At 41.1% G+C, this 20499-nt stretch overlaps 1 protein-coding gene across 23 annotated transcripts in view; it reads left to right on the top strand.

The window, feature by feature from the left end:
* dst (dystonin) overlaps positions 1 to 20499 on the top strand; it is a 103202-nt gene that overhangs the window by 77824 nt on the left and 4879 nt on the right. For 15 of the 23 annotated variants that reach the window (XM_026189077.1, XM_026189082.1, XM_026189078.1 and 12 more), the window contains 39 exons: positions 1374 to 1535; positions 1637 to 1807; positions 2329 to 2495; positions 2635 to 2794; positions 3016 to 3342; positions 3498 to 3582; positions 4278 to 4519; positions 4615 to 4821; positions 4915 to 5034; positions 5169 to 5276; positions 5364 to 5582; positions 5670 to 5873; positions 6185 to 6416; positions 6644 to 6870; positions 6975 to 7097; positions 7182 to 7283; positions 8149 to 8250; positions 8604 to 8777; positions 9038 to 9193; positions 9459 to 9656; positions 9985 to 10113; positions 10678 to 10848; positions 11831 to 11986; positions 12330 to 12536; positions 12794 to 12913; positions 13444 to 13613; positions 13693 to 13852; positions 14389 to 14583; positions 14670 to 14798; positions 15155 to 15298; positions 15588 to 15776; positions 15902 to 16031; positions 16224 to 16387; positions 16475 to 16637; positions 16722 to 16876; positions 16958 to 17032; positions 17233 to 17250; positions 18072 to 18188; positions 20063 to 20180. In XM_026189077.1, coding sequence (XP_026044862.1) covers positions 1374 to 1535; positions 1637 to 1807; positions 2329 to 2495; positions 2635 to 2794; positions 3016 to 3342; positions 3498 to 3582; positions 4278 to 4519; positions 4615 to 4821; positions 4915 to 5034; positions 5169 to 5276; positions 5364 to 5582; positions 5670 to 5873; positions 6185 to 6416; positions 6644 to 6870; positions 6975 to 7097; positions 7182 to 7283; positions 8149 to 8250; positions 8604 to 8777; positions 9038 to 9193; positions 9459 to 9656; positions 9985 to 10113; positions 10678 to 10848; positions 11831 to 11986; positions 12330 to 12536; positions 12794 to 12913; positions 13444 to 13613; positions 13693 to 13852; positions 14389 to 14583; positions 14670 to 14798; positions 15155 to 15298; positions 15588 to 15776; positions 15902 to 16031; positions 16224 to 16387; positions 16475 to 16637; positions 16722 to 16876; positions 16958 to 17032; positions 17233 to 17250; positions 18072 to 18188; positions 20063 to 20180 — 6196 coding nt within the window. The remainder of the gene's footprint in view (positions 1 to 1373; positions 1536 to 1636; positions 1808 to 2328; positions 2496 to 2634; positions 2795 to 3015; positions 3343 to 3497; positions 3583 to 4277; positions 4520 to 4614; positions 4822 to 4914; positions 5035 to 5168; positions 5277 to 5363; positions 5583 to 5669; positions 5874 to 6184; positions 6417 to 6643; positions 6871 to 6974; positions 7098 to 7181; positions 7284 to 8148; positions 8251 to 8603; positions 8778 to 9037; positions 9194 to 9458; positions 9657 to 9984; positions 10114 to 10677; positions 10849 to 11830; positions 11987 to 12329; positions 12537 to 12793; positions 12914 to 13443; positions 13614 to 13692; positions 13853 to 14388; positions 14584 to 14669; positions 14799 to 15154; positions 15299 to 15587; positions 15777 to 15901; positions 16032 to 16223; positions 16388 to 16474; positions 16638 to 16721; positions 16877 to 16957; positions 17033 to 17232; positions 17251 to 18071; positions 18189 to 20062; positions 20181 to 20499) is intronic. The other 8 variants (XM_026189084.1, XM_026189085.1, XM_026189088.1 and 5 more) reach the window with 3 other exon arrangements.

Consider the following 20499-nt stretch of genomic DNA (forward strand, 5'->3'; position numbering starts at 1 on the left):
GGAGAGGCCTGGCCTGATCAATGGCAAAAGAGGACAGAGTAGGACCAGCTCACTGACATCTGAAGAGGACTCGGGTTTGTACAGCCCTACTGTGGAGAGGGAGCGACATGGTCGTAGATCCCACATAAGAACAGGCCCCGGTACAAGAAGCTTCTCATCTTCCGAGGCAATGCATGTGTCTGGGGACCTGAAAACAGGGCGATCGCTCAGCTCAGGGCAGGAGGACTTTCCTTTCTCGCCTGTGAGGGACAACCAATCTCTTTACCACAGTAGCAGCTTGGTTCAGGAGACAGAATCCTGTGGGAGCAAGGTTAATGAAAGGGATAACCTAAGCAATGGAGATTATAAATCTTCCACAGGGAAGTCATCTTCAGGGTCAGCCTCCAGAGCTCAAAATGACACCCCTGGATGGCGTTCCAGGACTTTAACAGACTATGATGAGCTATCCACTGCTGAACTGTTAGAGGATGTGTCATCTCAGGATGACTGTGAGTTGGTTAGTGTGGTAGTGACACAGCCTGAGACTTACGGAAACTCTGTAACTCTACCCACGGAGAGCTGCCAGCAAACACAACCCGGTACTGTACAACAAGGGGCATCCAAATACAGCATGGAGGAGCTGGAGGAGTTTCTGCAGTCACTGGAAGCCTGTCTGCCTAAAAGTATACAGACATTCCAGCACGCAGGGGAGCAAGAGATCGAGGCTTTACTGAATGCCATTGCTGCGTGCCCCGAAATGGACCCTATGGGCTTATTGACCCCACAGGTGGCCCAAAATAGTTTCTCCCTCCATTTCTGAACTTTTGACCACTATTATGCATCTCTTTAGATACGTTTTTCATGGATGATGGATTGGTGTTTGTCTTACATATCTGATTACACGATGGGTGAATGAGGTTTTTCTCAGCAGCCAGACTGGAAGTCTGTCTGCGTGATTGTGTACAGCTGGGATTTAACCATTAACCAAGCTGATGACTCCTTAACTGGTTAAACAGTTGAATGTGTTAGCTGGATTTTTAAAAGTTAACCAAAAGTGTTGATGTGGCGATTGTAGTCTCTGGACATGAATAATGAAATAACTTCCTGGGATTATGCACTGAATTTATGAATTTTTATGTGTGTCTTTTTTTTTTTAGCTGTTTTTGAACTAACTTATAAAACAGGACATTATTGTAATTCACCTTCTCAAATTCCAGATTTGTTGAATGAATTCATGGAAATATCTGTTCTTTCCATACACATAATGCAAGTTTAATTGGATTTGTATGAATGTGATTTTTCAAGGCCACAGGAAATAATGTCCTGAAGATCAATGACATTGTATTTTGAGCAATTCTAAAATATTCATTATGATTTGTTCCATGTCTATTTAGGCTTTTCAGAAAGAGGACATTGATCCACTGCAGAACCAGCTTCAAGACATCAATTCCCTCGGGCAGGGTCTGATCCAGAATGCTGCTAAAGGCACTAGCACTAAGAAACTCGAGGACGACCTGGAAGGTGTCAACTCTAAGTGGAATACCCTCAACAAAAAGGTTACACGTGTTTGTGTTTTTTTTTTTCCATTGTGAAAATATGAAGACTTGACCTTGGCCCTTAAAACAGGTGACATCTATATTTACCATTTGGTCTGCAGATTGCTGAGCGTTCAGCCCAGCTGCACGAAGCCCTCTTGCACTGTGGCCAGTTCCAGGATGCTCTGGAGTCCCTACTCAGCTGGTTGACTGACACGGAGGAGCTCGTGGCCAATCAAAAACCTCCGTCTGCCGAGTTCAAAGTGGTGAAGGCACAGATACAAGAGCAGAAGGTAAGCCAGTGGTGCAATCACAGATTCACACAAAGAGAAAACACATTGAAGTCTGTTTTAATGTTAGCACTTCAATACTTCATGTTTGCTTAACATTGGCCCCGCCATTAATTTTATTTAATTGGCATTAAATAAAATTTTAACTGACTTTTTATTTTATTTGAATTTTATTGAATTTTATTTTTATTTTATTTGTATTCTTTCACTTATTGTTGCATGTGTGTTGTTGCTGCCTGTGTTTGAGTAATTTCTGTAACTGTGAGACATCTGCTGCTGCCTATCTTGGCCAGGTCTCCCTTGAAAAAGAGGTTTTTAATCTCAATGGGATCTTCCTGGTTAAATAAAGGTTAATAAATTAATTAATTAATTAATTGTTAAAAACAAGTGTGGTACACAAAGCTTTGTGTTTAAAGAGCACTTCTTTTTTGTTGGGTAAATTTACTGGGTTTTTTTTTTTTTTCTTCAAAATAAAGCAATGAAAAGGCACCCAATGACTCTCTTTCTTTGTTTGCCTTTGACAGCTCTTACAGAGACTGCTGGACGACCGAAAGCCGACAGTGGAGCTGATAAAAAAGGAGGGAGGGAAGGTTGCTGAACTGGCAGAGTCTGTGGATAAGGAGAAAGTGGCAAAAGAGATTGAATGCCTGGGACAGAGGTGGGACACGCTTCTCAAGAAGGCTGAAAACAGGTTAGTATAAACACTGCAATGTAAAACCATAGACTGCATATAAAAGATGGGTGGATCCTCAATATTTAAAAGCGAAGGTGCATTCTTTCTAATGACCAGTAGGAGTAAGTCTGTTGGTTGGTATGATTTCAATCTCCAGGCACAAACAACTAGAGAGCATCTTAGTGGTGACTCAGCAGTTCCATGAGACTCTGGAGCCGCTGAGCGAGTGGCTGTCAGCCACAGAGAAACACCTCGCCAACTCTGAGCCAATAGGCACTGAGACTTCTAAGCTGGAAGATCAGATATCTCAGCACAAGGTAATATCCATCATTTTTCATCATTTCCATTTGTTTTCATGCTTTTTTTAAACTATCAGTTAAGTTCACTTCAGTTTTATTCATTTTGCTTGTTACTTGTAAGTTTGCGCTTCTCATTATTTCCCATTCATCTTTCTAAATTTCAGTTGAATATTTTTTATCACGTGTTTGTTTTTTGTTTGTCATGTTTTCTTGGTCCATTTCCCATCCCCTGCCGCCAGGCATTAGAGGAGGAGATTATGAATCACAGTAAAGACCTGTTTCAGGCTGTCAATCTTGGCCAAATGCTCAAAACTGTGAGCTCAGTGGACGATAAGGAGTTTGTTCAGTCTAAACTGGACACCGCTCAGGCCAGTTACATAGAGCTCCAGGAGCGATGCAGGAGGAAAGCTGAAATGCTTCAGCAAGCTTTGGCAAATGCCCAGCTGTTTGGAGAGGATGAAGTGGCTCTCATGAACTGGCTCAACGAGATACACACAAGGCTGAGTGAAGTGTCGGTGGAAGACTACAGACTAGAGGTTCTTGAAAAGCAGCTGGCAGACCAACGGGTATACACTCCTCCTCAGGCCACACATTTTGTAGCCCTTTCATTTAAGTTGCATCAATCATGTTTCAGTTTATTTTGCTCTTTTGTGTGTCACCATAGGAACATTTCTTGTTACTCTCAGTGACTCTCTGAAGTCTGTTTTTTTTTTCTTTTCAGGCACTGCAAAATGATATTGGCTTAAGGAAGAAGAATGTTGACCAAGCCATCTCCAATGGGGTAGAGCTACTGAAGCAAACAACAGGCACGTCTTCATTTATCAGTGTAGCAAACAGTTCTGTCTCTGTACTACTCATCATAAGGTTTATTGCCCTTTTTATTGAGCAGTGACGTTTTGCATGAATTACGTTGTTTTCACATCTATGAACTTCTGCAGAGAAATAGATTTCTAATTTTTCAATGATGGTGAGATAACACCTGTCTGTCCAATGGGATTTATATTTGTTTATTGCCAACAGCCAGTTAGCTTAGCTTAGCATAATAGAAATGCTTAAAACACAGTAGCTGCTAGCCACCATCTATTTAATATAAATCTCCATATAAGTATATATTTTGTAGCAAAAAGAGAGCCCTGGTTGTGCAAATAAGCACGCTTTGTTACTTTTGGACAGGGGCAGGTAAACTTAAGGTTATGGATAAAACCCCTGTTCTCTGATTTGCATAGTACAGGACAAATACAATTTTTAAAAAAACTCCTTCTATGTTTGCAGCCTTTGTGATCAGCTTAGCTAACCTTCAGCTAGATGTATGTTGCTATAAATTTAATATGCAGATTGTAAATGACAACATTGTGTAGGATGCAGGCTTATTCTTTTCTGTTAACCTCATGAATTTTGGCCTGGAGTTCAGCTAGCAGGAAGTTGTTAGCATAAGGTATCTCTGTTTTAGAACAAAAGAAGCATATGACAGTGAACATTATTATTTACTTTATGTCTATAGGTGATGAGGTGATCGTTATCCAAGGCAAACTGGATGGAATAAAAACAAAATATGCTGAGATAAACTCTATGAGTGCCAGTGTTTTAAAGACACTGGAGCAGGTTTTGAGTCTGTCTTCTAAGCTGCAGCATACTCACACGGATCTGAGCTCATGGCTAGAGAAAGCAGAGGCTGAGATTAACAGCTTTGCTCATCAGGAGCCAGTTGGCGAGCAGCTGATTCATTCACAAAGCAGGCAGAAGGTAAGGAGTTCTACAACTTTGTCCAAAACATTGTAATTGTATTCATACAATGCAGCAATGCATTTATTACTTATGAACTGGTGCTTTCTGTCCAGGCCATGTTGAAAGAGATCAAAGACCAAAAACCAGTGTTGGACCAGCTGAATGAGTTGAGCAGTTCACTCTTGGATTTGATCCCCTGGCACACTCGTGAGAGTTTGGACAAACTTGTGTCTGAGGATAATGAGAGGTACAGAGCTGCCTATGACACTTTGACCCAGAAGGTCGACCAGATCAATGCTGACATACTCAAGTCACAACAGGTAAACCACATAACTTAACGCACTGCCTTTTATTCTCATTCGACTGTCTCTCTCTATTTTTTAAATGTATCTCTTGTTTTTTCTTGTTTCCAGTTTGAACAGGCCGCAGACAATGAACTCTCCTGGCTGACTGACGCTGAGGGGAAACTGCTATCGATGGGTGAGATCAGGCTGGAGCAGGACCAAACCACAGCTCAGCTCCAAGCACAGAAGGTTAGCCGTGTGTGTGTGTGTGTGTGTGTGCATGTCTGTGTGTGTGCGTACAGATCTCTATTTAAACAAATTAGAGTAAACACAGTGGTTTCTTTTGTTGACATACAGCCAAACTCACTCTACTGGTTTTACAGATTTTCTCCATGGACATCATGAGACACAAAGATGCTGTAGATGAGATTGTGAAAACAGGAAAGGCCATCATGACCAGCAAAAACCCAGAGGAGAAAGAAATCTTAAAGGTAAGAAAATATATTTCAAATTTCAGACATTTTTCAGTAAGAAAATGGACAGAAATTTCAAAATGATTCTTCTTGGGCTTCAATCAGGCCAAGACACAGACTCTCCTCGAGAAGTATGGTGTCGTCAGCCAGCTGAATTCAGAGCGTTGTCTGCAGCTTGAGCGAGCCCAGTCTCTTGCCACTCAGTTCTGGGAGACCTATGAGGAGCTGGGGCCATGGCTTCAGGAAACTTTAAACACCTTCAGCCAGTTACCCCCGCCTGCCATTGAGTACGACACGCTCAGGCAGCAACAAGAGGACCTCAGGGTAAGTGGTCAATGTGCGCTGATGCTCAACACAAAACATTTAATCACATAATTAAAAACTAAACTGATCATGTCACATCCTCTCCAGCAAATGCGGGAACTGATTGCAGAGCACAAGCCCCATATTGATAAGATGAATAAAACTGGTCCTCAGTTACTTGAGCTCAGCCCAGTGGAGGGTGAGCCCATCAGAGAGAAATACACAGCTACTGACCAACTTTACACCAAACTGAAAGCTGATGTCAAGCAGAGAGCTGCCACTTTGGATGAAGCCATCTCCAAATCCACTCAGGTAAGCAGTAGCTGTTTATTAGGTTTGATTATTTGATAATATATGATTATTGGGAATAATTAAGTTGATCATAGTGATGTCTGGTGCAAATGGTGGTCATAGTTTGCAAATGTAAACATCAACATTACCTTGGCTGTTAATTGTCTATTCAGTTAGTTGAGTAGCTTTTACATTTTTGAATATGTGCAAATTTGTCAAAGTAAAAAATAATTATACAGACGTGTTCTTGTTTCAAGGTAACTTTCCATAATAAAAACCCATGATATAAATTATATATGCAAACTGACGTGTTTCCTTTCCTCCTTTTCCAGTTCCATGATAAAATTGATCCCATGCTCGAATCCCTGGAACGGATCGCTGAACGCCTCCATCAGCCTCCATCCATCTCAGTGGAGGTGGACAAGATCAGGGAGCAGATTACAGAAAATAAGACGGTCTCTGTGGATTTGGAGAAGCTGCAGCCATCTTATGAGACACTGAAGCAACGAGGTGAAGAGATGATCGCACGATCCGAAGGGGCAGACAAGGACCTGTCTGCCAAAGGTACGGTATAGATATGCTTTCAATCATTTTTTATACATTTATTATTATTTATCAAACATCAAGCTTTTCTCCAGGTGCATGTAGCTTTTATGTATTTCCTTTTTCAGGATAACTAACGAATCAAGAAAAAGTCCAAGTTTCCTGCTGTAAATGTTGCTGTAAACGTGGAAAAACTTTCTTTGCCTCATTTTGTATTCCTCCTAATTGTGACTTTTTCTCTGTACAAGCTGTGCAAGACAAACTGGACCGCATGGTTTTCCTGTGGAACGACATCCAGGCATTGGTGGAAGAGCGGGAGGCGAAGCTGCTGGATGTGATGGACCTCGCAGACAAGTTCTGGTGTGACCACACCGCCCTCATCGTCACCATTAAGGACAGCCACGACCTGCTGAGGGAGCTGGAGGAGCCCGGAGTCGATCCTTCAGTCGTCAAACAGCAACAGGAATTTGTGGAGGTAAATAAAAAACCTATTACTTTTGATCATTAACAAATGGATAATTAAGAGAGGTGGTGCACTTTGATTATTAAATAATTAAAAAAAACAATGCATCCATACAGGGATTTAAGGAGGAGATTGATGGGCTGCAGGAGGAACTCGATGGGGTTCGAAACCAGGGTGCGGAGCTCATGACTGCCTGCGGGGAACCCGATAAACCTGTGATAAAGAAGAGCTTGGATGAAGTAATAGACTACACTGAAAAGCACTCACTCTACAGGTTTTGCCTACAAGATAATCATGCTAAAATATTTGTGTTATTTTTTCAGGTGAATACAGCGTGGGAGAATCTCAATAAGACGTGGAAGGAGAGAGGAGAGAGACTGGAAGAAGCCATGCAAGCTGCTGTGCAGTTTCAAGATGGCCTGCAGGTGCTTTGATCACTGCCTCAAGAGCAACACAATCAGAAAATTAAAGGGTTTAGAATATTTAAAAAGTTTTGAAACAGCAGACCTTTTCCAAAACTTCCCAGTCACGGTTCTCGTGGTTTTTAACTTTATTTGATGTGATCTTTTGGAAGCCTAGGAGTAACCCTTGAAGCTATTTTATTGACGTGGGGTTTCTCTCATATATCAGGCCTGCTTATAGAACAAAACACTGAGCATGCAAGTTAATAAGGGTTGTCTCTGCCTGTGTAGCTATCCTTGGAAAAACCTGGAAACTGTTCTAAGGGTCATCAAACCACATCTTTATTAATATATATATATAGAGGTGTCAGATTAAGAGGGAATGTCATCTTTAAGGGCTAAATACTTAATATCAAGCTACACAATATACAAGCACTTGTTCATCACAAGATGTTTGATATTTAACAGATACAGTGAGCCAGGGAGTTTCCGAGGCCTTTTGATGAAACCACATATTACCATGCAGTTGATCTAACAGTTGATATAACATCTCATGAGAGCTCTACTGATTTTGAAACACCAGCCAGAGCGTGGTCGTGATATATTTGGCTCAAACATTAACTAGTGTGTAAGAAAGTTTCACGGTGAGGAAGGATTCTTTTACACAAGTTTAAATCTCCTCTTTGCACTTCTTCAGCACATTGGCATGTAACCTCAGGGCTTGTTTGGGTTTTTTTTTTCATTTTCTTTGTGTATAATTTTCTAATTTATCAGCCAAACAGACCAACTGTAAGATTCAGGGCATAACTTTAAACTCAGTTTGAAACTTGACACCCTGTGCACCCAGCTTTGTTCTCTCACTAACAATGGTTTCCAACGCTGTATGCAGGGTATGTTTGACTGGGTGGATATTCTGGAGAGCAAGCTGGATTCAATGTCACCTGTGGGCACGGATCTGGAAACCGTCAAGCAGCAGATTGTGGAACTCAAGGTACAGTCTTGTAGATTTGTTTTGTTTTGTTTTTTTAGATCAAAACATCATTCACAAAAACAGAAATATTATTATTGTTATAGCTCTTCTCAGACTTTTCAATTCTTTTAACTTGACTCCTTGATGTTAGAGCAGCTGTGTCAAACACCAGCTGTGTTTATGCTGAGTTCTCGATTCATGGTCTGCTTTGTGTTAGTTCAAAAGCACTAAGAAAATGGCTTCATAAAGTAGCCGGATTTACTTTGATGTACAATAAGACAAATCTTGTTCTGAAAACACAAAGCTGGTATTGTCTGTGCGTCCTTCTTTCTGTTGACTGATTGGGTGTACCGCTGCATGTGCTGGGTTGCCAGGAGTTCAAAGGAGAAGCGTACCAGCTACAGATTGAGATGGAGCGTCTGAACCACCAGGCCGGCCTCCTGCTGAAGAAGGTGACAGAGGAGGCTGACCGCTCCGCCATCCAGGAGCCGATGTCTGAACTCAAAATGCTTTGGGACAACCTGGATGAGAAGATCATCAGTCGGCAGGTCAGCGAGAGAAAGAAGCAGAAGGGGAGCTTCACACCGAAAGTGCAAGCTATATAAGAAAACAGAAACGCTGACACTGATATCTAAATTTAAAAGGAATGGCAATATCATGTTTAAACAAGGTCTGCAATCATTCTGTGAAATATATTGTATAGTACCTCTACAGCTTCTTGTGGGCTAGAAACCAGACTCAGCAATGGCTTAAACAGTTTGTTTTCTCTCCCTGCAAAATTAAATGGTTTAATCTGTCATTAATCCAGCACAAACTGGAGGGAGGCCTTCTCGCACTGGGGCAGTTCCAGCATGCACTGGATGAGCTGCTGGCCTGGATGAGCCACACTGAGGAGCTGCTCAATGAACAGAAAAATGCTGGAGGAGACCCCAAAGCCATCGAGATAGAGCTCGCCAAGCACAACGTATGACAAACCTCTTATTTTGTGGTTTTTTAGGGGGCTATTTTTCAAATAAGTCCTTTCAGTTCAGTTTAGTTCAATTTTATTTGTATAGCCCAGTATCACATACAAAAATGTAAAACACTTCACAGGCATTAAAACCATATTAAGTAAACATTTATGGTATCTGTCAGTGTGCTGTTTATTACAGTAAATTAGTCATTATCCACTTTGTGCTTAATATCCATCTGCACAACATCTTGCCGTTCCTGCTGATTTATCTCTGCAGGTCCTCCAGATAGATGTGTTGGCTCACAAGTCAACAGTCGAGACAGTGAACAAAGCCGGCAATGATCTGGTGCAGTCCAGCGCTGGAGAGGAAGCTTCTAGTCTGCAGAGCAAACTGGAGAATCTGAACCAGCGATGGAAAGCCATCCTGGAAAAGACGGAGCAGAGGAAGCAACAGCTGGAAAGCTCTCTGCTTCAGGTATATTAAAAAAAGTTAACCTGTGTCTCATTTCTTGTTAAATTGTGAGAAAATAGTTTTTAGGTCGAAGTCAAAAAGCTCTGCAGGGAGGAGAGACTTCTCTCCCTACCCCCTTCTTATTATTCGATTTGCATCCTGAAAGCTAAAGTAAATCATTCTATTGTTTTCACTTTAAGGTTTTAATTCATTATGAAACAGGCTTATAAATACCGAGCTAAATGAATCCAAGGAATTAAAAACTCACACATCCTCCTCTCTGAATCACAGGTTGCTAATAGCGAGTGTGTGAGGCACCTTTTGTCCTGACTCAGGTTGAATTGTGTTGCAGGCTCAGGGTTTCCATGGTGAGATAGAAGACATGCAGCAGTGGCTGAAAGACACAGAACGTCAGCTGTTGGCATCAAAGGCTGTGGGAGGCTTACCAGACACGGCCCGGGAGCAGCTTAACGCCCATCTGGTATGTGTTTAACAATATGAGAGGCTGCATACAGATGGCAGACTTGGGAGGAGGTGACTGTCTTTTCTGTGTTTTATCTGAAGTGTGAAAATTAAACGACACTACAAAATACACTACTCTCATTGCCCTGCAGTCTGTGATAAAAAAGACCTCTTCAAGTGTTTCAAATTGATTCATCCGTATCTGACTATAATGAATTTAGGAATGTTTTCCTGCTTTGTCTTCCTACTTTGTAATGGAGACACTTTCACAGTGAGCTCTCCCTTAAGAGGCAGCAGTGGTGACAGTTCAGGGAACTGAAAACAGACAGATTACTTTCATCAAATTAGTAACATTATCCTGGTCAAATGTTTGTGAGAAACATGCTTCTGAGATGCTCGGCATGACTCACCATGCTCATTCTTTAACCATTTTCGAGTTACATTTGGACTAGCGACTGACAAATTCATCCCATTGAACACTGCAGAAATCCAAAAGTAACAATAGATCGGTCTTTAACTGTAATTCAGCCTGTTTGACAAAACCATCACTCTCCTCTGTGTTGTTGTTTTTTTTTCCTCACAGGAGTTGTGTTCTGCCTTTGAGTCAAAAGAGGAGCTGTATCAGGAGCTCCAGAACAAGGGTCAGCAACTGCTAACGATGATGCCCGAGGGTCCAGACAGTAACACGGAGCAGGACCTCGCCAACCTGAAGGAAAAATGGGAAGCGGTGCAAGCGAAGGTCGCTGAAAGAAAGGTAGGGGAATGACTGAATGGCTTTCACTGCCCTTAGCTTGATGACTCAGGATTTCAGATTAAGGGATCGCTGACACACACTTGAGCCATGACTGTGTGGTTGAAAGCTTCTAATCCCAGTGCCGATAACCAATAGTGTAAAGACAGAGCGCTGGCGAGGACACACAGGATGCGGTTACACTGTAGATCAGAGTGGAACAACAGTGGTGTCATACGTTTCCACAGTGTAGGGTTGACAAAACATCAGCTAATATTTAAGCCAAATGTCATCATTCACTTTGGTTTTTTTTTAGTTTTGTTGCTAAAATGTATAAAACACCACCACTGCTCTCAGATATGGTTCTCCTTATTTTAGCTGCTTCAACTTTTACTGTAACATCTTGCTTTTGCATCCTATTTACTTTGGCCCTCTTCCCAGGAAATCAAAGTCTGGTAAATCTTAGCGCTGGTCAGAGCTGCTGGCCAAACTCTCTACAGCCTTCCCTGTGATACCTCTGCAGTCAAGTGGCTTATTTTTCTGTAGGACATATGCACTGCTACAATACAATTCCATATTTAGCAAGACACTCGACATGACCCACGATAAATGGGAAAAACACATCAGCAGCCGTAATTCTCACCAGGTTTGTAATGTCATTAGCACAGCATTTACTGCCATGTGATGACCCTGAGCCACCGGCCTCAGCTGTACCAAACGGATGTTTTTCAGTGATGGAGTGGCTGTTTCCTTTACTCAATTAAAACCTCATGATGCCTCAGCCATCAGTCCCCTCCAGATATATTAACTTCCTCTCTTTAAATAGAGGTCATGTTTGGCACTGTTGAAGTGCAATTGTATCCCCCGCAGTGCCCTCTTTCTCTGTTGCTATAACAACCAGAGATACTTTACACCGCTAAACAATGCACATGTGTTATAAACAGGATAGCGCTCTTTGATTTTTGTCCAGTATTACTTCAGTTTTTTTAACGTTTCGTCTCCACAGGTGAAACTAGAAGAAGCTTTGACTGTGGCTACAGATTTCCACAACTCCCTGCAAGATTTCATCAACTGGTTAACCCAAGCAGAGCAGACGCTGAACACAGTTTCGCCCGCTTCCCTCATACTGGAGACCATCATGTTTCAGATAGATGAGCATAAGGTACGTCTTTGCACGTGGAGGACAGGCCTTCTGGTCCAACTTTGCTTGATTACTAGACATTACTGCGGTAACGTCTAGTAGTCTTATTGAGTCGGTGAGAAATTAAAATTATTAGTACCCTGATTACCGGTTCATGATTACCAGCTCATCATTCTGCTTTGTCTTAAAGCCAACAATGACTTAATGGCATCTGTATTATCCTTGAGAACAGAGCTCATTAGCACATTACCCACATGACTTACATTTCCTCTGCTGTCAGTTGAAAAACCTTTATTCCTTTTTTATTGTTAGAACATCTGGCCTGAATCCTTTCCCTTTTCTCCCTCGCATTGTGTCTGTGCAGATGTTTGTGACGGAGGTAAACTCCCACAGAGAACACATTATTGAACTGGACAAGACGGGCACACATCTGAAGTACTTCAGCCAGAAACAGGATGTGGTCCTGATAAAGAACCTGCTGCTCAGCGTGCAAGGGCGCTGGGAGAAGCTGGTGCAGAGGTCTGTTGAGCGGGGTCGTCTACTGGACGACGCCAGGAAGAGGGCGAAGCAGGTACTGTTCTGTGAATATTTATGCTGAGTTTGAACAGGCATGACATCAGGACTTTTTATTATCATTGGAAAGCTCTGGAAATAGGATATTAAACCTGTTTCTTATTCTTTCTGCAGCCTATTACAGAACTTTCTGAATTATAGGGCCCTTCTGCTCCAATCATGCTAACATTAAGCAGGGCTCTGCCATAAATCTAGTGAACTCATACCTGTTTTTAAAATGCTTTACACTGTTTTTTGTTCTTAATTTTTCATTAGTTCCATGAAAATTTCAATAAACTGATGGAGTGGTTAGATGAATCTGAGAAGACTCTGGACTCTGAAGTGGAAATTGCCAATGATCCCGATAAAATCAAGACGCAGCTGGCACAGCACAAGGTAACTGAGAGAAAAATGTGTTAACACAGCCAGAGACATGGAGCAACATCTACAAAAAACGTTTCATTCATTAAACAGAAATATCTGAAACACCAGAGCTGGAATTTGAAAATGGGATCTGTTATTTGAAATTACAGAGTCAGTAGAATCCAAATGCTTACATTGCTGTTGACTATTGTTGTGTTTGTGGTGTTATGCTGGGAGATTGTGCTAATCTTGTCATAATCCCTGAATGGACCAAATGTTTTAAGGCTGCCCTAGCTTTTGGATACATTTAATCTCTATGGAGCAAGAGCTCTTGAGTTTTGACCTCCTTTTTGTTCTTCTCGCTGAAGACTGTATTCTTAATCACAAAAAGCACACACCACACGCAGATTAAGATACTGTTTGACATGCCAGTAGTAATAATAATAAAATCTCTTGAGATGATTTGCTGTTTCCATTTGAAGATAGAGGCATTATGAGTCCACTAAACCGGACCACTTGGGGGTTGTGTATATTATTTTTCCTTTTTTTTCCCCATCGTGCAGGAGTTCCAGAAAGCTCTTGGCAGCAAACACTCTGTGTATGATACCACCACTCGAACAGGACGGGCCTTGAAAGACAAGACCACTCTACAGGATGACAGACAGAAGCTGGACGACATGCTGAGTGAACTGAGGGACAAATGGGACACTGTTTGTGGGAAGTCAGTGGAAAGGTGAGGATTTTCTCCCAATGAGGGTTGTATTTCATTCTGCTAAACAGCCTCACTGTGAATATTTTGTTCTGTTCTGCAGACAAAACAAGCTGGAAGAGGCCTTGTTGTTCTCCGGCCAGTTTACAGATGCTCTCCAGGCTCTTATTGACTGGTTGTACAGGGTGGAACCTCAGCTGGCTGAGGACCAGCCCGTACATGGAGACATAGACCTGGTTCTCAACCTGATAGACAACCACAAGGTAGAGAACAGCACCACACCGAAGACCCAGGATCCCTTTGTTTTGTTGATTGGCCCATTTGTTGCTGACGTTAGTGGCAGAAATCAAGTGAAACCTTTCACTGCTGCCACGCCCAAACCTTTTATCATTCCTAACACAATACAAGACGAAAGAATCTTAAACTAACACGGGGGATAGACAATACATTAAAACAACAAAAGGGGAGGCATTGTATTACTTTCTCATTGAGAGTCTGTTTTCTTTCGGGTTGTGTATTGAGCAAAGCTTTGAAAATTGATGCTGGTGTGTTTTTCCTTACTCATTATTAATATTATATTAATAACATTCTTTGTGTTAGCATTTTATTGAAGTAAGAGGACAACAGATACTAAAAGCACCCTGTTTTATGCTTCTTGTCATTGGGCCAGCTGTGAAATAGAGACAAAAAGATGTTTTTTGAAATAATGTTTAAAATTAATTTAAGAATTTGTCATTTAAAAAACTGGATATTGTTAATATTTTGGCTGACTGTGTCCTCAAATGTCTCGTTACTGCAGGTTTTTCAGAAGGAGTTGGGAAAGCGGACGGTAAGCGTCCAGGCCCTCAAACGTTCAGCCAGGGAGCTGATTGAGAACACTCACGATGACTCCTCCTGGGTCAAAGTCCAGATGCTGGAGCTGAGCACGCGCTGGGAGACGGTGTGCAACCTGTCTGTGTCTAAGCAGACCCGGCTGGAGCAGGCTTTGGGCCAGGTATTCCTGACAGTACTCCAAACAATCACAAGGTAGAAGGTAAGTAAAGTATGTTAGCCTGACATATGCGTCTTCTCCCACTGCAGGCTGAAGAATTTCACTCTGCTGTTCACATCCTGCTGGAGTGGCTAGCTGAGGCAGAGCAAAGTTTGCGCTTCCATGGCAGCTTGCCCGACGATGAAGAAGCTCTGCGAGCGCTTATCGAACAACACAAGGTAAAGCAATGCAAATGATTCTGCTTTTTTTTATTTCAGAAAAAAACTTTTATGTCTTAAGTTGTTTCATATTTTTGTTGCTTTATTAAAGAAATAAAACACGTTGCCAATACTTTGCTTGAATAAACAGTTAAGATCCTGACTCTGTAATTGCAGCCTGTCTAAAAGTAGATGGCATGCTGCTTTCAGTGCCAAAAATATTTTTCTTAACTATGAGGTCATCTGATTAGAATTACTGGGCTCTGCTCCGGTTTTAAACCAAGTATGAGCAATGTTTTGTTTTTATTTTTAGATATGGGATGGGATAGTTTCGAATCCCAACGCTTTTTCAATTTAAAAAAAAAATTCTTTTCAAGGTGTTCATGAAAAAACTGGAAGAAAAGCGAGTGGCTCTAAATAAAGCGGCCAGTATGGGGGAGGCCATTCTCAGCATCTGCCATCCAGACTCTATCACAACCATCAAGCACTGGAACACCATCATTAAAGCCCGCTTTGAAGAGGTCAGTCCACTGTTTCATACCTTCAGGTTTAACAGAACACATTAACCTATTTTGATAAATTAAAATAAGGAAGAATTACTCATTTTAACAAGGGTTGGATCAGAAACTCTTTATAGCACTCAAAAAATCAGAGAAAAAGTTACTATGGATAGTCATTATATAAAAAAAAGTAATAATGATTCATCTTAGCAGGTAAACAAAATCAAGTTGTGTGCAGTTAACTTGATTTCAGTGTATCTGAAATTAATTTAGTTATTAGTAATATAAGTGTATTACTGCTGTTACACAGGTGCAGGCTTGGGCCAGACAGCACCAGCAGCGACTGGCCACAGCCCTCACTGAGCTGCTAGCTACTCAGGAGCTGCTGGAAAATCTTCTGACGTGGCTACAGTGGGCTGAGACCAACCTCAACGACAAGGATAAGGAGCCACTCCCTCAGGAGATCGAGGAGGTCAAAAACCTCATAGCAGAACACCAGGTACATCAAAAAAGCAAATGATAATAAATCAAATTTTATAACTTTCGTTTTTTTTTTAATTCCATATTTTAATGATTGCGTGGGCATTCAGTTAACAGTAGTTTACTGCTGCTCGCCCCCTGCAGGCATTCATGGAGGAAATGACCAGGAAGCAACCAGATGTTGACAAAATCACCAAGACACACAAAAGGAAGGCTGCTGCGGAGCCCCAGATCCAGTCTCAGATCCCCGTGTTGGACAAAGGAAGAGCTGGAAGTATGTATCCAATCACTGTTCCTCATAGAGTATGACCCGAGCCATCTGGCCATGCTCTGAATCACTTCAGGGTGACACGACATCCTCAATTTGCCCATTTTAGCACCTGGAATGATGTCAGTGTGAATGCATTCCTCCTGATTATATGGTGGAAACACAGTCATTTTAAAGTTTTTTGTCTTTCCCTTACAGGAAAACGTTCTCCCACGCAAGCGATGTATGCGTCATCAACACAAGCTCCCATTGAAACAAAGAACCCACGGGTTAACCTGCTGGTGACCAAGTGGCAGCACGTGTGGCTGCTGGCTTTGGACAGAAGGAGGAAACTCAATGATGCTTTGGACAGACTGGAGGAGGTAATCTAGCAAAATCTGCAGACATTTTTCTGCAAATTTCTAGCTTTTTAGTTATTAATGTTGACCTTTCTTTCTTTATCTGCTCAGCTGAAAGAATTTGCCAACTTTGACTTTGATGTGTGGCGGAAACGTTACATGCGCTGGATGAACCATAAAAAGTCTCGCGTCATGGACTTCTTCCGCCGCATTGACAAAGACCAAGACGGCAAAGTGACGCGACAGGAGTTCATAGAAGGCATCCTCTCCTCCAGTAAGTGTCAGACTCAAAGCTGAAAAACATCTACACCGCTGAACAAAATGCTCCTTTTTGCAACACTCAGTGTCTCTTCAACAGAATTCCCAACAAGTCGTCTGGAGATGAGCGCCGTGGCAGACATCTTTGACAGAGACGGTGACGGCTACATTGACTACTACGAGTTTGTAGCAGCTCTACATCCCAACAAAGACGCTTACAAACCACTAACAGATGCTGACAAAATTGAGGACGAGGTAATAAGAACGCCTGCGGCATTAATTTCACATTTTCAAATGTGAGGCGTCGCTTAATTAAAAAAAATGATGCGTTCGCAGGTCACGCGCCAAGTGGCGAAGTGCAAATGTCCAAAACGATTCCAGGTGGAGCAAATTGGTGCCAATAAATACCGGGTAAGCACATTTTTATGTGTTTGGCTTATCTAACAGTGAAATTTTTTTAAGCAATACAAGCTGTGACATGGTTATGAAATAATTTAAAATAAAAGACTTTTCAGGGAATACTCTTGTTAAAGGTAAGTGTTGAACATGATGACAAAAGTGCGAATGTGTGCTAACCTTTTTATATTTTTTATTGTTCCTCACATCACCAGTTCTACCTTGGAAATCAGGTACATCCTCTTTTCTTTCCCTCCTTCTCTTCTGTGCCTTATCGAGCCTTGCGTCCTTTTTTCGTTTACCACGTTTGCTGTCCAATTAACACTTTCTGCCCAGATTCCTGGCTGATGTTCTCAGATGTTCTGGAACTCAGAAGTAGAAATAAAAAAAGTCTATGGCCTGCTGATTTAATCTAACTTTATTTAACACTGGCCTGAGATGTGTGTTTGGTCTGAGAATTTATGGTAGCTTCACACATAACTCTAAATCTGATTTAAAATGAGTAAATGAAAGAAGCATGCTTTCAAGTTTTATGGCAGTCGACGTTTATGTCCAATCTAAATTTGTTCTTTTCACATAGGTTATGTTTTTTGGGGGGAAATAAGACTTATTTGCGTTATAATTAGTGCAATTAATGTTTCTATATATATATATATATCTGTATATCTGCTTTTGAGTTTCAGAAAATGCAATATTGGCGTGCCAGTACCATTTCAGCCCATATTTTACTGGTTCATGGGCATAAATTCATCTGCTGGGCATACAATAATGCTTTCTGTGTGCTTGCCTTTGGTGCTTCAGTGTCATGGGAATGATTTACCTCAGCACTGGCTGACACTATTTATTACATTATTTGGGCAACTTTGATGATTTCAATGAACACGTTGCTTTTCACTTCTCTTACTTTGTTAATATGTGCTGGCAACCTGCATGTCGGAAAAAGGTCATTACTGAGGGGTCAGTGAGAGGGGATAGGGGCGTTAGTGATGCTTTATGAACTAGTTTGTATTATTGTTATCACACAACAATAAATTAAAAATAATTCTTTTGACAGTTTGGTCTGGTTCACTGCTTACATGACTCCTTAATCGGCGATGAGACAATAGCAAACAGGGAAAATCAAAATCTTACCCCCCACCTACACGTTGCAGTTTTGGAAAGCTGTATTCTGGTAAATGGTTATTCTTAAGCTGTTTCTTGTGCCTCCTTTTACTCCAGATCATCATCACCTTTAATGTATTTGATCACTAGACTCACCAGTGGCATTAAATCATTATGATAATCATACAAGTGCAGGATTTTTGTTATCAGTTAAAGAGATACCATATGATAATAGGAAGTTAGTGGACCGTCATCAGTGTTTGGTCATGTCTGCGTGTCACACTGTGGTGGTGGATTTAGACAGAAGTGATTTGAACCATTCCTCATGTGTGCCATTTGGAGCTAGCTGCATTGGATCTGCATCAGTGTCAATGCATCCTGAGTATTTGTAGCTGTAGAAAGTGCAACAAAGTGCTGGATTGTAGGAGATTGATGTTTGTGCGTTTGATCAGAATGTGATGTTGATTTTGACAGAAAGCATGCACGCTGTAATTGCAAACTCCGTTTTTGTGCCTGATGCTCATGGTCTCATCCAACTGGCTGACATGTGTGGTATGCCCTCATAAAGCTTGAATCATTCTCCCCATAACATGCTCACTGTTCCTATGTCTGCTATGTGTGGTAGGTGACATGAAGTCAAATTATTACACACTGGGGCCCCCTGGTGGTGTAATCATGTGCCTTCAGTTATGGTGTTTTTTTTTCTTCACAGGCTCCTTCTGCAGTAAAAGTGGAGTCTTACATTGCTGAGATAAAGCCAGACACATAGACATTACAACCAGAAACCACAATTACACAGTGATCACTGAAAAAAGAGAGGAAAAAATAGGCTGGTTAAGTTTGTAAAGCTGTGAAGTTTGATGTATTTACTGCTTTACAACATCTCATATTAAGTTAACCCTCAACAGCAGCAGGTATGAATGTAGAGCCTGACTGATGATATGGCTTTGAGGCTGATTCTGATAGCTCTAATTAAAAATACAAATGAAATTATATGATTAAAGGAAAAAACGTTATTTGCTAATCTGTCAGCATCAGCATTTATTGGGATTGATAAATGAAAATTAAAAAGTAAAAAAGAGACGGGAGAAATAACCATTCAACCATGTTATGAGTGTTGATGTGTGTCCACCAGAGGGCGCTCTGAAAACATTCCGAGCAGAGGTGGGCATGTAAATAAATAACTTCACATAACCAATGTGAGGTTTTTTGTGCATGACAGAGAAAAATATATTGGCCATTGGAATATCATTGGTACGGGTATCAGTAAGAATCATTTGGGCTTCACAAAATTCATGATAATGTCACAAAAAGCTCTTTTTGAACGTTATGTTGTGTAATTATTTTATTGTCTTATTTACACAGATACCAATATCCTGTATGGGATATCTGAAGTAAATGAATATCAACTAACAAAATCAGTCAGGCTCTACTTCAAGTTGTAGTGTATAGTAAATGAATCAATGACTATGAAGTAGTCAGTTCACTGTAGCATGAACTCAATGAGTAACTAGAACTAGTAACTAGAACTAGTAAAACAATAGCACACGCTTGTAGAAAAAAAAAAGTTGGATTGACCTTTGTGTAATTTGTGTTCTGTTGTGTCTGAGAATGAAAAGATAAAATTCATGTTTTTGTGTCAAAATCTGTTTGTGTTTATGATTGTATGTCTACGTGTGTGTGTTTAAACCTGTACAACATATAAGAGAAACCAGAAGCAGACGTGAATCTTTTCCGACAGGTCGTTTTTGAAGCTCAGTGAAATAATCTGGATGAAAGCCATCTGCTCCCCCACAATTAAAATAATTAGCTGGAATAAATGTAACTCTTCATTCCACTCTGGTTTCCAGTGTTGCACAGCTTCTGGTCTGCAGTGTGGATGTGCTCACAGGAAGGTCAGGTTTTTCACACATTCCCCTCTCTATTTTCCTTCCCCCATCGCAGTTTGGAGACTCTCAGCAGCTTCGCCTTGTGAGAATTTTGCGCAGCACTGTGATGGTGCGGGTGGGAGGAGGCTGGATGGCACTGGACGAGTTTCTGGTGAAGAATGACCCCTGTCGAGGTGAGTTCAAAGGTTAACTTTGAGGAGTCACGATCCAATTTTGTTTAAAGGTCAGCTGTTGTACTGACTTTCACTTTCTTTGTTCGCGTGCGATGAAAGAATTTGATTGTATATCATTGTTTTTTACTACCCACACATGGAGGATGATGATGATCTGGATTAAGATTACTGTGTATTCAGTGATGTTAGCTCAGTTATTGAAACATGAAACGTAACTACTGTCCAATGTCTATTTATATAGGCCTGTTTGAAATGGCAACTTGGAGCTTAAAAATAGAAGATATATCACATATATCGATAATTCATGCAATATATTATA

Source organism: Astatotilapia calliptera, chromosome 13, assembly GCF_900246225.1.
Source record: "Astatotilapia calliptera chromosome 13, fAstCal1.2, whole genome shotgun sequence".
In the NCBI taxonomy this organism is placed as follows: domain Eukaryota; kingdom Metazoa; phylum Chordata; class Actinopteri; order Cichliformes; family Cichlidae; genus Astatotilapia; species Astatotilapia calliptera.